Source organism: Anopheles coluzzii, chromosome 2 (assembly GCF_943734685.1).
Source record: "Anopheles coluzzii chromosome 2, AcolN3, whole genome shotgun sequence".
In the NCBI taxonomy this organism is placed as follows: domain Eukaryota; kingdom Metazoa; phylum Arthropoda; class Insecta; order Diptera; family Culicidae; genus Anopheles; species Anopheles coluzzii.
Genome location: NC_064670.1, coordinates 111,600,700 through 111,618,995, shown reverse-complemented (window position 1 = coordinate 111,618,995; position 18,296 = coordinate 111,600,700). Strand labels below are relative to the sequence as shown.

Sequence of the window (18,296 nt, the reverse complement as noted above, 5' to 3'; positions counted from 1 at the left end):
GTTAACATACGATTCACAATGTTCGATAACATTCTTCATACTCGTTAATTGTTTACCAGCAGACTTCTGAAGACACTGTCAAGAATCCCTAAATATTGTGATGATTTAAAACTTTTGGGACTTTCAACATTTGCTATCCAACAAGGATTTCTATCCAGTATGGCAAGACATAACATAAAACGCCTTAAGTTATGCAATTGGGTTTCAAAACAAGTATTTTAAGCTCAAATGATAAAATACTAGATAAGATGGGACTAAATTTAAAATGCTTGGAACAAAAATCGTCTTCTATGTATGTTGATATACAAGGCGAAACACAATAGCCACTTCACCTTTCTTATTTTAGACAAGTGGTCGAAAGCCCAAGGTAACAACTCTTTAAAATCAAAACTGCTAAATTATCGTACAAATCTCTCGTTCTGCTCTCGCCGAAAACCTTCAACAATCCAAAATTCAAGGACGAACGAATTCTATGGCAACACTTCAGACGGCTCACTCCACTCACTTGAGCAGACTAGCAACTCTAGCACCTGTCACTTAACTGCAAGACGATAAAAATCTTACCACGCTAAGACAGTAACAACCCGGTGCCGGTGGCCATTCTTTTCGTCTGCCGTGCCACTCAGTTACTGTGCGCAATGAATCGTAATAATTACTGTCTCTGTAAAGCATCTCGAAGGTTTACTTCAGAATATACAAAAAAAAAACCATTTCAATAAATGTCCCACCTCAGTTCGGACTCTCGTTTGACGGAACGTGCTCTTTCGCTAAAACAAACCCTTACGGTGAAGCAAAAACGCAAAGTAGAAGCAATATTGTTAAGGAATTTGAAAGATACGAGGCGAACGGCGGGCACGCCTGTCTCTGTCTCTGTGTAGAGAAGCAAACGTCTTCGTCTTTGTCCGCTCGACGCGGGTTGCGCGGTCCTTGCAAGCGGGCGAGCCAGATGCAAAGCCTTAATCGATTGTCTGCCCTGCTCGGATCTGTCTCTGTGGGGCCATCGCAAATGTCACTGCTGCATTTGCATAATCTTCCCGAACAGCCAGGCCACCCTTTTTATCCTTAATCGTGCCCAGTTCCATGAGCTCTGGAGCACCGTGCGCAACAAAGCCGAACGGGTGGGGAGATTTATAAACCGGCCCTGTGTGAGGGCGGTAAGGTCACGGTGAGTTCGTGACTCCTCGAGTCTAGCTTAAGTTTGCTTCTAAAGAACGCTTCGGATGTGCCACCCTTGACTGATGCTACGCCGGATGTCACCTTAGTGATTTTCAGTTCTCCGTTCATCGATTCGCCGTTTGTTCTAGAATTTCAGGGATAGCTGTTTCGATCCGCTCCGCCGTGGACGTGAAACAACATGTGATATTACAAATTTCAGCTTTTGAGCATCTTGGCTGCAACCATAAGCAGTGGAGCAGTGAGCAAACCATCATCCTCATCATCATCCTTTGTCCGAGGGGACGGTTGCTCGGGAATCGGTTTACTCTGCAGCCTGTTTGTTTTAAGTTTCAACCGAACGAATCAATGCAATGCTGGAAGAAAAACAAAAAACCATCCAGCAATTCGTTCCTTTTTATCCCATCGGTGCTGCCCATGATCGTCGGAATGGTATGATTCATCCCGAGAAGAACGGATAAATCCCATCGGTAAATCTCGGAGCCAAAATTGACGTTTGACGGCACTCTCCTCGAAACGCAAACGATTTGACGTACAATGTGATAGTCCGCCGATTGTGTGGATGCCATCCGAAGACGTGTTTGTTCGTGTAGGATGTGTGCAGCATAGAGTGGTTTTTTTGACTTACGGGAGAAGGTTTGGCTATTCATGGTTACGTTTCACCCGATGTAAGATAAAACCGTGGGAGCGACCTTCTTAATCTTAGGTCATTTTTTACTCGCTTTGTAATCGTAATCTTCTCCTTTTTTTTGTAATCGAGCATATGTGTGACGTGCACTTTTCCGATAGCTTATGATTGACTTTTGCCATTCAGAGTCAGCCAGCACGCGACGCCATACGTTTTCCAGCGAGAACATCTACGACGCAGCAGCGATCCGGATTGTTTAACTCGAGGGATTTGCTGCTGTGATAACAATCCTTCGTTTTCTTCCCCAAGCTGCTGCTGAATCACCTTCCAGCAAAAGGTGGGAGATTGTCTTTCAATCGATTTCTCCCCCCGCGGATTCAGAGAAAAGCGTTCGATCGATCTTATTTTCCCTTGCACTTATGCATGCACACTGGAGACAGGTCTCATGTCAAGAAAATGTGTGGCGCTACGGTACCGATGGACTAGGGCGCGTTTGGAAAATTGATGCACGTACTCCTCAAGTGCATTACTCTCGATCACCGGGCGAATAAAAAGGCGAATCCCTTGTCAAGCCGGGGAACGATGCACGAGACGTACGTTTCGCTTTACGTCGGTTGCCTTTTTTGCGCATAATTGACAGTGGAACGTGTATTGATAGACTGGTTACTGGAGCACATTGCAAGGCATTGTTTTGCATTGTAAGAAAAAGTATGACAGAATTTAAAATGACAAAGATAAAACTCTTTTCACATAATAGTTTCACTCTGTGAACTCGATAAATTATCTAAATTATGAAATTCGAATATTTACGCGCAATCTAGAACCATTCCATTGTCTCGTAAATCTAATTTAAAAAAAAATCATAGCTCATTATTCATTCTAAACAAGCGCACACGAGCCTCGGTCCAGTCGATGTAATGATAGGAAATGAAGTAATGATCGTATTCCGTTACTCCCTCCTATATTTTTTCCTTTAATAAACACACATACACACAATCATATTCGTGCTTGGAATGAGGCACTGCACTGTGTTAAGGGAAAGGTTTCCTTAATATCATACTTTTAAAAAGACATTAAGTCGCTACAACTTTCCCGCCACTACGAACCGAGCGTATCGGTAAACACTTCATGACCTCGGTGGTGGGTCACTCACCCCTTCCCGAGTGCAACAGCTTTACATTTCCCAGACACTGGAAAAAACGGAATCGCCAGCAGACAGCAGGCAAAAAGGGGTGGTAGGATGGGGAATGCAATATCTTATAATATGATTGGCCTTGGTGGAAGGTGGAAAACAAGACGGGTAGTTTACTTTCGGTCTGCTCTGTTTCTTTTTTCAACATTACCATTACGATGTGCTAATGCTGCGTTTGCGTGTTTAATTAAGTGTACAGCGAATGGAAAATTGTGGCAATTTTCCGGCGAAGTGGTAAAAACTCTACTGGTCTTGAATGTGGCGAGGAAGGAGCATTGTTTCTATTGTTCGTTGTTATAAGTTTTCCTATAATCTATAGGAAAAGTGCAGGATCGATAAAAAGCACATGAACCTGCCCAGGGTTTTTAACAAAATAAAAACATACATTTTCTTCTGTTTTCTTTCCTGTACAAAACACAACCGAGAAACTATGTGAAAAATGTATAATAGTAACAAAAAACGTGCTGCTACAAAAACTGTGCTGCAAGCAAAATTGCTCTAGTCATAGTCAACCCCATCCTGCTGCCTCGTAAATAGTTTTCGGAGGCAGCAAATTATGATGTTGATACTTCTGGCATCCGTCAGGAGCAGTTTTTCCGAGGGCACACTCCCCCACAACGGCACAAACTACTTCCTGGTATGCCACGTGCCCATGCCGGCTGCATTCGCCTTTTTCCGCTCGCTAAACTTGCAGCACAGCACAACTTCATTTCGCCGTGCCCGTCCGCTACTGTTTCTGTTGATGATGATGATGATGATGCGTATTATGTTGTTATTGCGTGTCCTGAAAAGTTTGCCACTCTTCCCGGGTGCAAAGCGGAAAAAAACAATGAAAGCCACTCACACCGCCTCGGTGGGCTGAACATGTCAAAAAGTTTCACACAAATTGGCGTAAGCGCGTTCTGCTCTCGGGTGGCAAATTTTCTAACAAACACTTTCCAACCATCGAAGCTGTCAAAAATGTTTGTGTGTGTGTGTATGTGCGGTGCGGCGACAGAGTGAGTGGTGTGCGGTTTCGTTCCCTTGGAAGACAGAATCCTGAAACGTTTCCTCCTGTCGATTACAATCAGTGTTGCTCCATACTCGCGCGTGTGTGTGTGTGTGTAAAAATTCCCATCCTGCGTGAAACTGCTGCCCTCAGCTCTTAACCATTTTTGAATTGAGCTTGTTAAGAATTGTGCATTTCTTGTGCGCAAACTTCAAAACTTGGGTCGTTTTGCTTCCCATTATCGGTTCCACACATGTGGAACACCACCCGTCTATTGCAAGCGGTGCTCACACTTCACACCTTTTTTTTTCTCGTAAATTGTGAAACGTGATCAGAAGCGTATTAAAATATTCACCTGACTTTCGAGCGCGGATTTGTTCCGCGTTCGATATTCTGGAAAAAAATCCAGCCACTTATTAAATATGGAACAAGAACTTCACTCGAGCAAACAATTTTCCTCCTCGAAATTGTACACCAATTCCTGGAGCGTTGGCGGTGACACGCGAATTCCATATTTCGATGCTGTTATGTTCTCGCAGCTGTGAAATATTTCTCGTTTCTCGTTCACTTTTTAGCATGATAAATAATCTCAAAATTCCGACAAAAATGTGTTAGGAAAGAGCATACCTATGCGCGTAACAAAAAAAAGGTTACCTCTTGCTGGCTACAGTGTGCTGCCACGTTACTCGCCACTTGTTAACTGTACCAGCGTCGACTGGAAGCGACAAACACACATCAGCAGGAAAAGTTTAATAACCATCATAAACAGTTGATGCATGCAGTTGTCGTGTCCCCCCGGCGTCGTCCTATGTGTGTATTTACGGCAGCAGTAGTCGCACCGAGTTTCCAATTTCCGGAAGCAATAACTCAACCAATTCGCAGATATGAGTTGCTGTGTTTACATTTTGCCGTTTTTGTTGTTGTTGTTTCGCTATGCTCTCTGTCGTTGCATACTGGCGCTGCTTCGTTTTGCTGGCCGCGCGAGGTGTGCATAAATCGCACCAAAAAGTGGATCAATGTTGAATTTGCAAAAGTGATTTTTATCCAATCCATAACACTCTTGCGCGAACATTGCAGGACACAGATGACGACGATGTTTGTGTGTGTTTGTGCGATCAGAGGATTTACTATGTTTGAGAATTTACATGAGCTTCTGTACTCGGAACTGCACTGATTGTGTGTAGCATGACGATCGGCAATAGCTGAGTGAATATGTTGAAATTATTTTTTTGTATATACGTATGCAGCTGCAGATGCGTGTTCGAATGCAACAATTTAAAACGAATATTCTGTTCATATGAAAACCATTTCGCTTTATTTTTGTTATTTTACGTTTCAGTTTTGATTTGCAAATTGTGATGCAGAATAACATTTCTCTGTCATTATAAGATGCAAAAACTCGTAAATAAGTTCATCTATGAACATTAGTCACATTATGTTTAGATACTGAGGAAGGCCTTTTAAAATAATATTAAAAAAAAACGCTGCCTATTCGGAAGGCTCCTATTTTGGTTAAGAGATTTACAAGAGAAGCTTTGCCATTGTATGTTGGTTGGATATTTAAAAACAGACATCAAGTAAAAAGTTCCTTTTGAATTTGGGGAACATTAACTAGGCTTTATCAGCTTGATTGGTGTTTGTTTTGTTGAAATTTAACTGCACTATTGTGTGAAGTGTGTGCATCGTGAAGTTTTGAAGGATTTCAGTAAAGGAAATAGAATTAAAACAAAAAGGTGCAATATTGTTAACACTATACAGTAGCATCGTTTAGCTACAAATAACGTACGATATGTTTTGTCTTCCTGATGGAAAATAATTTACATTCGTCCAACCGCTTCTGTTTAACCACGGCCAAGCTTTAGCCTCACCCTGCGAGCAACTTTCCCCCATTTCCCACTCTATTAGGCGTACCTTTTACCGTGGGAGAAATAAAACCGCCAAACTCCATAACCACGACGGCTGAACAGCATATTTGAAGGATTGGCAAAACTTGTCCGTTCTGATGACGGACCTGGCTCACCCGACCCGGGTTGCGTTTGTTGTGTTGCGAACTTTCAACCATTGGAAGGACCTGGCTTGGGCTAACCCCATGAAGCTGAAGCTTCCAAACAACGTTCGTATCGGATCAATACAACAGTTCTGGCGGCGATGCGGGTGTGTAAGTGAGTGTGCGTCCAGCCGTATGTTTGTCGTGCAAAGTACGGTCGAACGCGTAATAGCAGCTTTTGCGATCGAAATAATTGGGAAACGAATTAATCCATTAGTGCTGTTTCATGTTTGCTTCGAGGGTTACCGTTTGTGGGTTTCTTCGCTTTTTTTGTTTTGTTTGCTGTTGTTACTTTACCATTTGTTGTTGCTCAGTGCTTTGGGAATCGAACACACACACACACACACACACACAAAAGCGGTACCATTGGTGATGAACGTAACCTTTCCTTGATTACAGTAATGGAGCTGTGTAGCTATTTTCAGAAACTTTGTTCACAAAAATTTCCATCGTCATTGTTGCACGGGCTGTTGAATAAAACATGAACTTTGTAAAAGGAATTGCTCAACCCTGTTCGAGGTAGAAGCGTTCGTTCGTTCAGCAACTGTAGCAATCAGCATGAAAAAAAAAATTGTTACGAATTCAAACCATTTCACCTTTAAGCGTTTTTACCCACGAAAGATGAACAAATTAGAGCAACAGTTTTGAATAGAAATGTTAATTAAAGCATGTTTTAGTTCATCAAGTAAAACCAAAAAAGAACTAATCGCACCAATTCGTTGAAAACCCCAAGAAGAGGGCAATCACGGTGTGCTCAGCATGTGATGAAAACTGCCCGACCAAGGCACCAGAAACTGGGACGCGCCGTGATTTATCGTATGTAATAATCGTACCACAGTATCAGAAAGAAAGATAACTTTCGCTCGATCTGCCTGTTGAAGGCGAGTGGTCAGACACACACACCTTGGAAAACGACGACGACTCCTCTGGCCAACGATCTAGCCAACGGGGTGCAACAATTCACCTCCAACCGTTGCGGCACTTGTGTGCTTCTCACGTACCTCTCCCATATGCTGCTGGGACCGACGTTTACGTCCGCCCAAAAGTACTCGCTACTCCGTCGGTGCACCGCAGGAGCAACTGTTTCCAGGCAAAAAATGATCACTTCACGGTGCCACGGACTCTTCTACGCTCGTTTGGGAAGCGGTGGCCACAATAACCACCGAAGACACGTTTGGAAATATATAAACAATCTGATAAATGATGGAAATAAATTTGAGCAGCGGTATTTTTTATTAGTTTTTCGCTGGAGGAGGGAACCGGCGGGAGGGGGTTCCTCGCAGTCCAATGTGTCGATCGCCGTGTGCATGTGCTTGGCCCCGGAGCTTTATTGATTGGTTGTGTGAAGCACACCGGCGGGGGCACACTGATTGCATTTCGCAGAGCAACTATCAGAAAGTTTTATTGGTTCCGAGCTAGCAACAATTGAAGTTTATACAAAGGAATCGGCAAGGGGATAGATTGCCGAAATGAAACAGTTTGAGAAAATTATTGGGGTTTTATGAGTTTGTGTGTGTGTTTTATTATTATTATTATCGTAAGAGGAATATCTAATTTCTTGTTTCGTATGGAAAGTTTATGACTGTGTATGAAAAGTCTTTTCTCTATATGGTATTCAGAGAGTGATATTCATCTGAATTCCTTCATTTGAATCTTCCTAATTCTAATAACTAGGATATTATTATGACATTCATAACTTACAAGAACTCCATTCCATTAACGAACCAAAAACTTCATAATAGTGTGCTTCAAACAACATATTCGTGGGATCTGCTGAACTTTTCACAATAATGTTAGACTAAGCCTTCCTATGTTCCCATTCATTTACTACTTGTAAGCTTGACGATGTCATCATTCTCAAATATCCGAAGAAGAGCTAGACAAAGAGCTTGAAATCGAAGCAATGATGCTACCCATTCTCCCTCATTTGCTTCTCCTGCCCAACGATATGCGCTGCTTGCATTGCAACGGGGACACAAACATCCGGGCTAGAGCGTCTGGACCTGGATCGACTTTGCGCGCCATTGCGCATCACACATCAATCACTCCCTCGCTCGTTTGCTGCGACTTCTTGACTGCCACTCGTGTGCGACTTGTTGGCGCTTTTAGGGCGGCTTCGTTCTTCGCTCGCTGGTTTTCCTTTATCCATTTAGCTTTCCTTTGATGATTATGACAACAATCATTCGAAGGCGAAAGAGAAAATCACAGCCACCGTTCCCTTTACACCCGGACAAACCTCTTGTACCTTGTACCAGGATGTGTTCCTATTCCTACGATCTACGGAATGCGGAAAGAAAAGCTGATGCAGAGGAAAAACGGAAACAAGTATCACTCTTCCACTTTGCCTGCAGGCATTTCTTCGTCCTTTCTTCGAATCGGTTTCCTCTTACCCACGCAAAAGAACTGCCCCACTGGGCCGGAGGGGGAGGAGAAACTCCTCCACCAGTCTTCCTCCGGTGTTAGTGACAGTTATTAGCTTCATTCTGATTTTTATGATTATTGGTTTAATGGATCTCTGGCCACTGGCTGCCACGCATCCGCCACACCGCCGTGTCCACCTAACTTGAAAGGAAAATCAAAGCAAAACCTTCCCCGGCGAGTGGGTGTGGTACGGTATGCGGTGGACGTAAAAGAATTATGAGCATGAGCGACAAAAGAAACGAGAAGACGCGATGCGCGCGCCCTGGGGGAGAAATTCGTCTTCGGCGGAAAGCGAAGGACGGTTTGTAAATTGATCCACTAGTTTTCCAGTGGTGCCGGACTAACCCTCCTCCTGCGATCCGCCCCGTCGGCGCGTCCTGTTTGACTAATAGATTTACTGTGATATTTATTGAATCTTCCCCTGGCTGGACGCGTATGATTAAAAGGGCACGTTTTAGCAGCCACACGGCAAAGATGGAGAAAGGAAACAATGCGGAGAGCTGCTTTTACTCCGCTTTGTTGTTTTCCTGTGTTGTGATAGCGAAAGGGAGGAATAGGAATAGTGTATGTGTGAGTCATGTTGAGACGTTACCGCCTCCCGAGAGGATAGTTAATGGTATTTATCTTAACCAACTAATCATTCCCTTGTGCAAGCAGTGGAGTGGGGAAATACATACACTCGTGATTCGCAAATATGAGAGAATGTGATTAAGAATGTACTTTTCGCATGTTTGATTAGGTTAGCTGCGCAGGAAGCTGTTTATCTTATTAAAGCTTATATCCAGTGAGTAAGTAAATTATCGAAAATAACAGAATCTTTCTTGCTGCAAGATAAGGAATAACACTTTCCCCCTTTCGTCTGTCAATAATCTAAACTATGGATATTATAGTGTATCTATAATTTATTTCATATTTTCACTGGCTTTAGAGGAAACTAAAATTTATTCTTTCGCTAACTAACATCAGTTCTTAATTTTATCTAACACGATGTATTTGTGTGTGGTTTTTTTAATTCTTTTAGATACGTGCAGCAAATGAAAACACATTTGTAGGAAAATTTGTTTGTGATTAAGTTTATTTTATTTTTTAAATTAAATTATACATTATAAGGTTTTCCGAGTCAATTTTTAATGCAATTTTTCATTGCTTGCGAGATGTATTTCAACAGCTGTCAAATGATGTATTTGCATCACACTATTTTTTTTTCAATTCTTCCACATGATTTTCAACACGCCTAAAGCTTGATTGAGTTAAACAGCTATTTGTGTTGATCATGTGTAAGAACTGAAATTTCATTATGATGCAAACACACCATTTTGACGTTCGAAAGTGACTTGTAAATCAAACATTTAAAACCTCCATTGGCATAGTATGAGATCAAGTCATAAAAAGTTTGTTAGCAAGTTTTTCTTACATATAAAACAAGTAACTCCTTATTAGGTCGCTCAACTTGCAATGGATGATTTAAAAATTCATTCTTGAGTATTCAAACGAAAGCAGGCTAACATTAAATGTGCAAGACACCTGTTTATTAGACCTTTCTAAAGGTATAACAGCTTACCATGCCCTTCAGTAAATGCTTACCAAATTTACAGCATGACCTGGGAAACTCCTTCTACAAGGAAAGTAAAGAACACACTTACACACTTGAATGCCCGCACAATTAAAGTTATCTTCTTAAGAACGCGTCCCCGAGAGAGGAATTATTTGTTCGAAAAGTAGTTTGCTCAGCAACTCCTTTACTTCAGTGAGTCCTGCCACCGACTCCCACAACCTTCACGAAGCAATGCACAATCATATGTGTGTGTGTGTGTGTGTCTACAACCCCGCTCGCACTCTCTATGTCTCTTTCTCTCAAGTGGCCATTTTCTATTAGGTAAATTGCACATATCAAGTTATTAATTGTTAAAGTTATTACAATAAATTATCGTACAATCTTCGGCCCTGCCTCTGGTTGGAGCTCCTCGGCTACCGAAACTTGCCAAGCGCGCGTGTGTGCAGCTGCGTGAATTTATGGCGTGCAAGAACGTGTGTGAGAGCGTTTGCCTGCATCCTGCTTCGCTGTGTCGCCGGTGTACATATGTGACAGTCTCGCGTACCGTCGGTACACACATCCTTTGCTGATGGATCTTTGCGACACACACACACACACACACCGATGCTGTGGAAGAAAGATCCACTGCCCCACAGAGGTCCCTTGTGGGACACACTAGCCCAGCGCCCATCGTCTTGGGAAGGCCATTATTACCACTGTGTCGAGGTAAACGGGGTGGGGGGATGCAGCAACGAGGGAGCTGTTGGGGGGTAGCAAGTGCATCGAAGGAAATGGTTGACTGGAAACTTCGCCTTCATTGCGATAGGGTGCCATAAATTCCAACGTCAATATTCATAATTCTCTTCCGCATTCTCGCCAAGTCCAGGGGCGAATGTAAATCGTAACTTGCGCGGTGAGTTACCTGAAGCAGCAGGACGATTCCAACCCCGCTAGAGGAGGAAGCGGAGTCAAGGCGCACGAGTGGGGGAGGGGAGTTTACTGTGTGGCAAGATGCACAATGCCACGCAAGCAGGCTGGGCTGTCACTGGCTGGAAGTGATTTGGTGCCATGTGCAGAGCGAGCGCGCGTCGGGTTTTGCAATGCGGCCCTCCGGCCAGGTGGGTTCAACTATTAGATGCGAACCGCATGATTTCCCGCCCCTTTTGACGGCATATTGCTGAAGGAGGAGGGAGGTGCGTTCTTCTACCATCATATCTGCCGCACACCTTTCACTCACCCTGAGTCGGCCAGAAACAAAAGGGTTGGAATTTATTGAAGTTATTAGAGAAAGTATAATTTATATTTATCGTACTTTCCTCATGGGAAACGCATATGGTGCACGTGACGCAGGGCACACACACCCACGCGTACACACGGACAGATGGTGGATGCCATTTGCCCAAAGTTAAAGAGCTCGTGCAGCAGCAGCAGCAGCAGTACTTTCCGGACCTTTCGCAAAAAGGGGCGGTAAAGAAAGGACAGGAGCGTTCTGCTGCGGAAAAACGGGCGTTGTGTAAAGCATTTGCGCTTAGTGTGTTGTTTATTGTTGGAAACTTTCTCTTTGACGGGAAAATTTTCCCCCATTTTCCAGTCGCGCGAGTTTGATGGGCGGCGAGTAGGTGCTGCCCCCAGCCCCCTTCCCATCAATGATGAAATGATGGGACACGAGAGTGTGAGTGGGGGGGGGGACGTATGTAAAAATGCGCGATGTCTGCTGTTGGCGCGTTGCAGCCAATGCGCGCTGCATGCACGAATGAACCGAATGCAGACGACAAAGTTGCAGCTTTACTACCGTTTTTGGGGCGGGTATAAAAATCAATTCGAAGGTATTACCGAGCACCCCGTGTTCCGTGCTGCGCAAATACCAGTCGCTCGCGGTAACTTCGAGCCCGTTCGCCCGCCCAGTGGACGGTTGCTTAAATAATTGCGGTATGACGTTACTTTGCGCGCTCTGCAGTTTGGGAAACTCTTCCGCGCCACGTCAAACAGCGATCATTTTCAATTTCACTCCAAATGGATGTAATCCTCCCCGGGGGAGGTGGGGTTCTTTTTGCCGGGAGTTTTGTCAAATCAGTACTGATGGTTGTTTACATGTGTGTGTTTTTTTCTTCTTTTTTTCCCCTCCCAGATGTTTGACTGCAAGAACCATATTCGAGTGATTCAGCCCATGGACAGCGGAAATCGGCTGTATATCTGCGGCACGAATGCCCACAACCCGAAGGATCTGGTGATTTATGTAAGTATTACATTTTATTTATTACATGTTTATGGCATTTTCTATTTTTTACTTATTTTCTTCAACATTTCCCTTATTTTCAACCAACAAAAGTAGCAAATATGAGTTTTTTCTCGTATCGTTCATTCTGAAGTAATGCTACACAAACTGAACTCATGATGATTTGTCGTATTCGATCGATTTGAAATTCAATCTATTCATTCTCGTGTGTTTTTCCCCTTACCTTTGAAATATTTTTTTTAATAATTTAAATTTTAAAATAAAATACACTTCACAGAGTGTTAGGACCTCCAACAAACCATCAGCAAACAATTAATTAATCAACCTCATTTAGAATAATTTTTAGCCACAGGAAAAGTATAATTTTAAATATTTATATATGACTTTTTTCTCTTGCTTTCCAATGAACTATGTTCTCTTTCTGAATAAAAACAAATTGCAAAGATATTTTCGTACAACATTGAACGTGTCCATTTTTACGGCAATTATTATAAATTTTTAATTAAGTTATATTAACCCTTTTCCTTTCCGTGCGGCAATTACCCATCATTTCCATTGGGTTTCTCGATCCGCATCTACCATCTACCTCCTATCTACAGGTCCCGTCGCACAATATTGCCATTTAGAAAAGGTCGCGAAAAGAGGATGGTTCGCGCGTTCCGTTCATTAGCGAACAAAAGAAAATCGCTTTGTGTGCAAAAGTGTCCCCAACCTAACCCTAACACCCTTCCTTGCTATCCCAAACTCATCCATTTGCACTCGGGAAAAGCTAACCAGGACCAGCAGTATCACACCGCCATTTGCCCCATGTGTCCCATACCGGTATCACGATGGACGATGGGTTGTGGCGAGTCAAAAATCAAGCCATTTTTTCCGTTTTCTCATGCACCCAAACAGAGTGTGAACATAAAAGGTGGAAAGTCCTTCCTTTTTTTTTTGCCACTCCGCTCTTTGTGCGACGGCAAATGAGGCCTTTATAGTCAGTTTTGTGTGTGTGGACACGGTGCTGGCGCTCCTTAATACGCGTCACGCCATCGCCGAGCGCAAGCAGCGCAATGCAATTTAGGGTGCAGAAGTGGCGGAAGGTTTTAATGGGAGGTAGTTAAAACTGTGTGCACCACCTGCGAGATTTAAGGATGAGTGTTGGACGATGCTCGCAGTGAACGTTTGCAAAGCCCGGGCGATGGAGTGAGAGAGAGAGCCTAGATGAGAGATGTCGTGGTCATTGTGGCTGCGGCTTGTACGGCGGGCGTGTGTTGGCCGCCCTTTAAAGCATCATAATATCCTCTTAAGGCATAATCCGTTGCAATAAAAATTAACGCTTGGCCTGCTCTCAGCCGCTGCTTGCGTCCGGCGCATCGCCACTTGTTCCCTTGCGGGCAGCAACCCTCACACCCGCCGACGGACGAATGAACGGACCTCATTTGTTGAGCATCATAATGTTATTGTTTCCCAGGGCCGTTCCGCCTCGCCCGCTCGCCCCGGCTGGATTTATTTAGCCTGCCGCTTTGCTGGGGATTAAAACACGAACAGTGGAAAGGTGTTATTCCTATTAAAACATGACCAACAACCCTGGCGCTCCCTGGCGCTCTCATAATGTTGTTTGCAAATTGGCAGATACAGCAGGGCTGATGACACCTGCGCGCTGCTTCAATGTGTTTTCTTCGCCCTTAATATGATCCCTTCTCTTACGTTGGAAGGTTGCCATGGGCCCTGCGTTCCCCATTATGCTGGCGAAGGAACGAAACTTTAAATCCATGCCCGCACAGTGTCTTTGCCGCTCCTTTGGAGTTGCGGAAACCTGTTTAACTTTTAGAGCAGCGCTTCCGAGATCGATAAAATAGCGCACATTCTTCCCACGGAGCGTGCCGAGATTATTATTTAATAATGGCAAACTCGGCCTATTCGGTGCCTAATGTAAGGTGACTCTTTAAGACAGACCCTGTGCCGAGCTCGTTTGTGATCCTCTAACGCAGCACTAGACGGATGATTATGGCGTTTGGCATTTCCTTAATGAAATCGACCTCAAACTTGACGCTTCAACCGCTGGCAACCGGCCGCTTGCGCTGCTTGTGTGTGTGTGAGTGTGTATTTTTACGGCCACCGGCGTAGTTTGCTAAATGTCGTTTACATTAAATTAAATTACAAAATTTAACTCATCAAAGGATCGTTGTTTTCGCTGGCAGTGAACAGCGAAGGCAGGTTGCTTTCTTGCCGTCGCCCAAAGTGTGGCTTGCTGAAAGAGGACCTCTCTGCCGTGCTGCAAAGACACCACTATAAACCGTTAACGCCTCGAAGTGTCAACATCCATCAAAGATTATAGGCTCATTAAACCGGCAGCCTACCCCAGCCACGTCTTTGTCACCGTGCCTCTGGAATTGCCTTTATTTCTTCCATTTTCTTGCTTGCCGCCCGCCGCATAGATGTTGTCAATCGCGCGCATCATTTTGGAGTTAAAGATACACGCGGTGTGGCGGTAGCTTAGGCGCTGTTTGAAGTAAGATTATTTAAAAGTCGTAAACGGCTAGACCAAAACTTTTAGCGTCAAATGTAATTTCCGTGTAGTGTGTGTATGTGCCGCCGTTTTGTGACGGAAGGCATAGGGTGGAATACATTTATTTTCTTGCTGACGCTGATGCTAATCGGCTTTAAAAGTAATGTTTTTTTACTCTTAAGAGGCTTTTTAAGAGCCCACGAAGTAGTGTGTGCAGCTTCCTGCAGTTGAGGGGTCCTACGTTCATTACGTCGTGTACTGTTCAGGCTACGGCTGATAATAATTGACGGGTGCAATACTGCTGGCAGGCTCGTAAAAGAACAAAACTAATTAAAGGACGCGAATGGACGAGCGTCTTAGAGAGCATAGAGCTTATCATTTTTGTATCCTATTCCTATTGTTTTAGTTATATACGACACTATAAATAAATCTAATGACTCAATTTCAATCATTCAATGAAATGCGCTAGCTTATCATTTAAATTGTAGTGATTTATCCAATTATTCAAATAAATCCTCTTTTATCATTCAAATTTGTAAAATTATCAAGAGTTCAACACAAGGAACTTGTATTCTACCTCACAGAAAAAAACAACCCAGTCGCAATTTCTCATTTAAACACACACATATTTGCTGGGTGCAGCATTGTTTTAGGAATTATTTGCTAAAATCTGTTCCAACTCCCACTTTAAAGTCACGTAGAAAATGAACCAATTTTTATCTCAATCTCACCGCCCCTAGTATCAAACCAGCAACGAACATTTCCGACTTTTCACGTCGGAAACCGTATCCCCTCTCATCTCCTCCTCACCGGGCGAATTTTGGCACCTTGCTTACAACAACATTATCGCATTCTTACAGTCGATTGCATTCGTAATAGATTTTCAAAACCGGGAACGCATTTTCATTTCTTCTTTCCGTGCTTGAATCGATTGCGAAGGGGTGAGCAGGACGACGTTTTGCTGATCGGGGCGCATTTTGCTTCCCAACCGCAGCTTTCATTGGAAGTGTAGCCTGAACTGCAAAACTCCTCATCGTACGGTGCCAGGAATACGAAAATAATAAGGCCCTATACCGCGTGGGTGCAGCAAACGTACGCCGTTAGGAAAACTCAATCAAGTGGAAAACTTTGTGCGCACTTGACAATACTTAACCACCGGGGTGGAGGGAAAGCAGGATATATACAATTGTTTCCACTGTGGCTCATGCCCCGCAATGAGTATGACTTTTTTAGTTTTTGTTTCTGTTCATACAATCCCTATCATACGCGCGTTGTGATGGGGAGGGTTTCAATGGAAGAGTTTCGCTGCAAAAAGTGGTGTGCCCTTATCCGTTCGGTTGAAACTTTGAGCTCTACCGGGGCGGGAAAGGATTGAGTGACGCTGCTGTAGCCCGAGAGCGGTTCAAATGTAATGGAGCGAGAATAATTAATCGATCGTTGAAGCTGTCTTTAATTACCATCGTGGGGTTCCATTTTGTTGACACGATGGGGATCATTAAATGCAAACGGCGTTAGTGGAATGTGCTGCTAATCTTTGGGTGGCTCTCTGGTGTTTTGATGGTGGTTGCTTTATTGGTGACGAGCCAGCATAATGAAGAATAAACGAGCTGTTTCCTTGCTCGGGTAAAAATCATTCAATTTAATTTTTGTAGAAATGTTTTGCTACATTTCAGAAAACAAATAACTAATTTATTGTACTCCATCCATGGCCAGAGAAATTGTATAAAAATCATTTACAAAATCCTTGTATACTTTGAAGCTATTCAATCTCCTCTCATAAGCTCAATTAATGCTAATGTAACTTCGAATGTGGCTCTAGAAGTTTCTATTTATCGCTCAATCGATATCATTAACCAGTGTTGCCAACAAAAACCATTTCAACACAATAATCACTACGGTGGTAGTTTGCTTTTCTTCGACAGCCAATAGCACATCGCTCGCGTTTACATTGATTGATGAATTTGATGAAATTCCTACCTTTTCTTAGCTCCCATCAATTTTAAAAACCGCACCAATAACCCTGCCGTATGTCATCCGTCTGACGACAAGATTGTTATAAATCTTGATCCAATCTGTTCCTCGTTCTCGAACTCCTCTACCAGTTGGCAGCCATCAGGCTTGTCCAGTATGACAGAAGCGACTGGAAGAAAACATTCCTTTAGACAGCCGCATGGAAGTCTGACAGTCTGCAGTGTCTGTATGCGACGTGGTGATTCATTCACGGTGCAGTTTTTAATTTATCACTGGGTTTTTTTTCCTCCCCTCTATGCTATGCTCTATGTCTCTGGCGATACGCACTGCACTGCAAGATTCGTTCGCGGATTCAAGCGTCCTGTGAGAAAGATTGGATTGGTTGTTCAGTAGAGAGAAATGTATTGCTCTTACTTTGGATTGTGCTTCAATTTTTAACTTAGTATTATTCTTTTGTGATGCTGGCTTTAAATAAACATTAACTATTCATTAGTAAGCATCACAAATCGTTTAAACCACATACATACAAACCTCAAACTCTCCTTTTTTGATGGTCTCTCAAAGGGTATGAATTTATTATTCATTCAATATTATTCATGATATTCGTAAATAAAATACCCCCTTCCTACTCTTTGTATTTTTATCAAATGACTTTTCTATTTTGATTGCGGCTACACTTTTCGAAAGCTCTACGCATTTTGCAATCTTTTCGCTTTTGTTGCGCCGTTTTTTTTTTGTAACAAAAATCGCCCATCAAATGAGAGAGGAGCCCAGTCTCTGATGCACACCCGACACGTGCAAATCAAAACATTTGCAAAACAAACTATAATCATTCGCCTCTGATTGGTAATAGCACAAACAACAGCAGCCAGTGGGTAAAACAAAACCATCCAATCGTCGCACTCAGTTTTAGAACGCACATCACAGCAAAAACGGGATGATATTTTAACAGCATTTATGCGTTATTGTTTCCAGTTTGGGTACGATTCATCAATGGGGATGGAAATGAAGGCATTGGCGCGCTTTCGCTACCACCCTTGCAACTTTCGATTCGGGAATGTTTGGAAAGCAATAAAAAAAGCCTAACACTTTCCCATAAAGCATCGCCAATTTTGTGCTTTTGGCTTTCGGTATTGCAATAGGGTAGCGGAACACACACACACAGACATACACGGGGTAGGGGTGCGATGTGTTGCCTTTATTTCGTCGTGTGTTTATTTGCCCAGTCTAAAGTTCCCCGGTGAGCTTTGTTTGAAATTCCATCTAATATTTATACCACCGGGGAAAGCCGACCCGGGCACACCAAATCCGCCTAGTTTATCGGCCCTTTTTTACCCCCATTTCTACTAGCTTTTTGTTCCTATTTTCCTATGCAAAAGCCATCCAGAAAAATAGGCAGCCTTTATGGAAGCTTTCACACTGTCTTTCTCCTGCTCCATGCTTTCTCTATGTGTGTTTCCTTTTAGCCATTGGAGTTTGCAGAATTTCCACCAAAAATGGTCAACACCAAAATCCTACACGTACCCCCTTTCCCGGGTTTCAGGTGAATGGTGTTCATTTGGTGACTCGTACGCGCGGCCCACTTGTGGCCAAAAGCGGCAGAACACAATGG

General features: G+C 43.3%; 1 protein-coding gene across 8 annotated transcripts in view; it reads left to right on the top strand.

Annotated features, from left to right (window-relative positions):
- LOC120947519 (semaphorin-2A-like) overlaps positions 1–18,296 on the top strand; it is a 273,154-nt gene that overhangs the window by 216,604 nt on the left and 38,254 nt on the right. For all 8 annotated transcript variants that reach the window (XM_049607919.1, XM_040362897.2, XM_049607917.1 and 5 more), the window contains one exon: positions 12,112–12,219. In XM_049607919.1, coding sequence (XP_049463876.1) covers positions 12,112–12,219 — 108 coding nt within the window. The remainder of the gene's footprint in view (positions 1–12,111; positions 12,220–18,296) is intronic.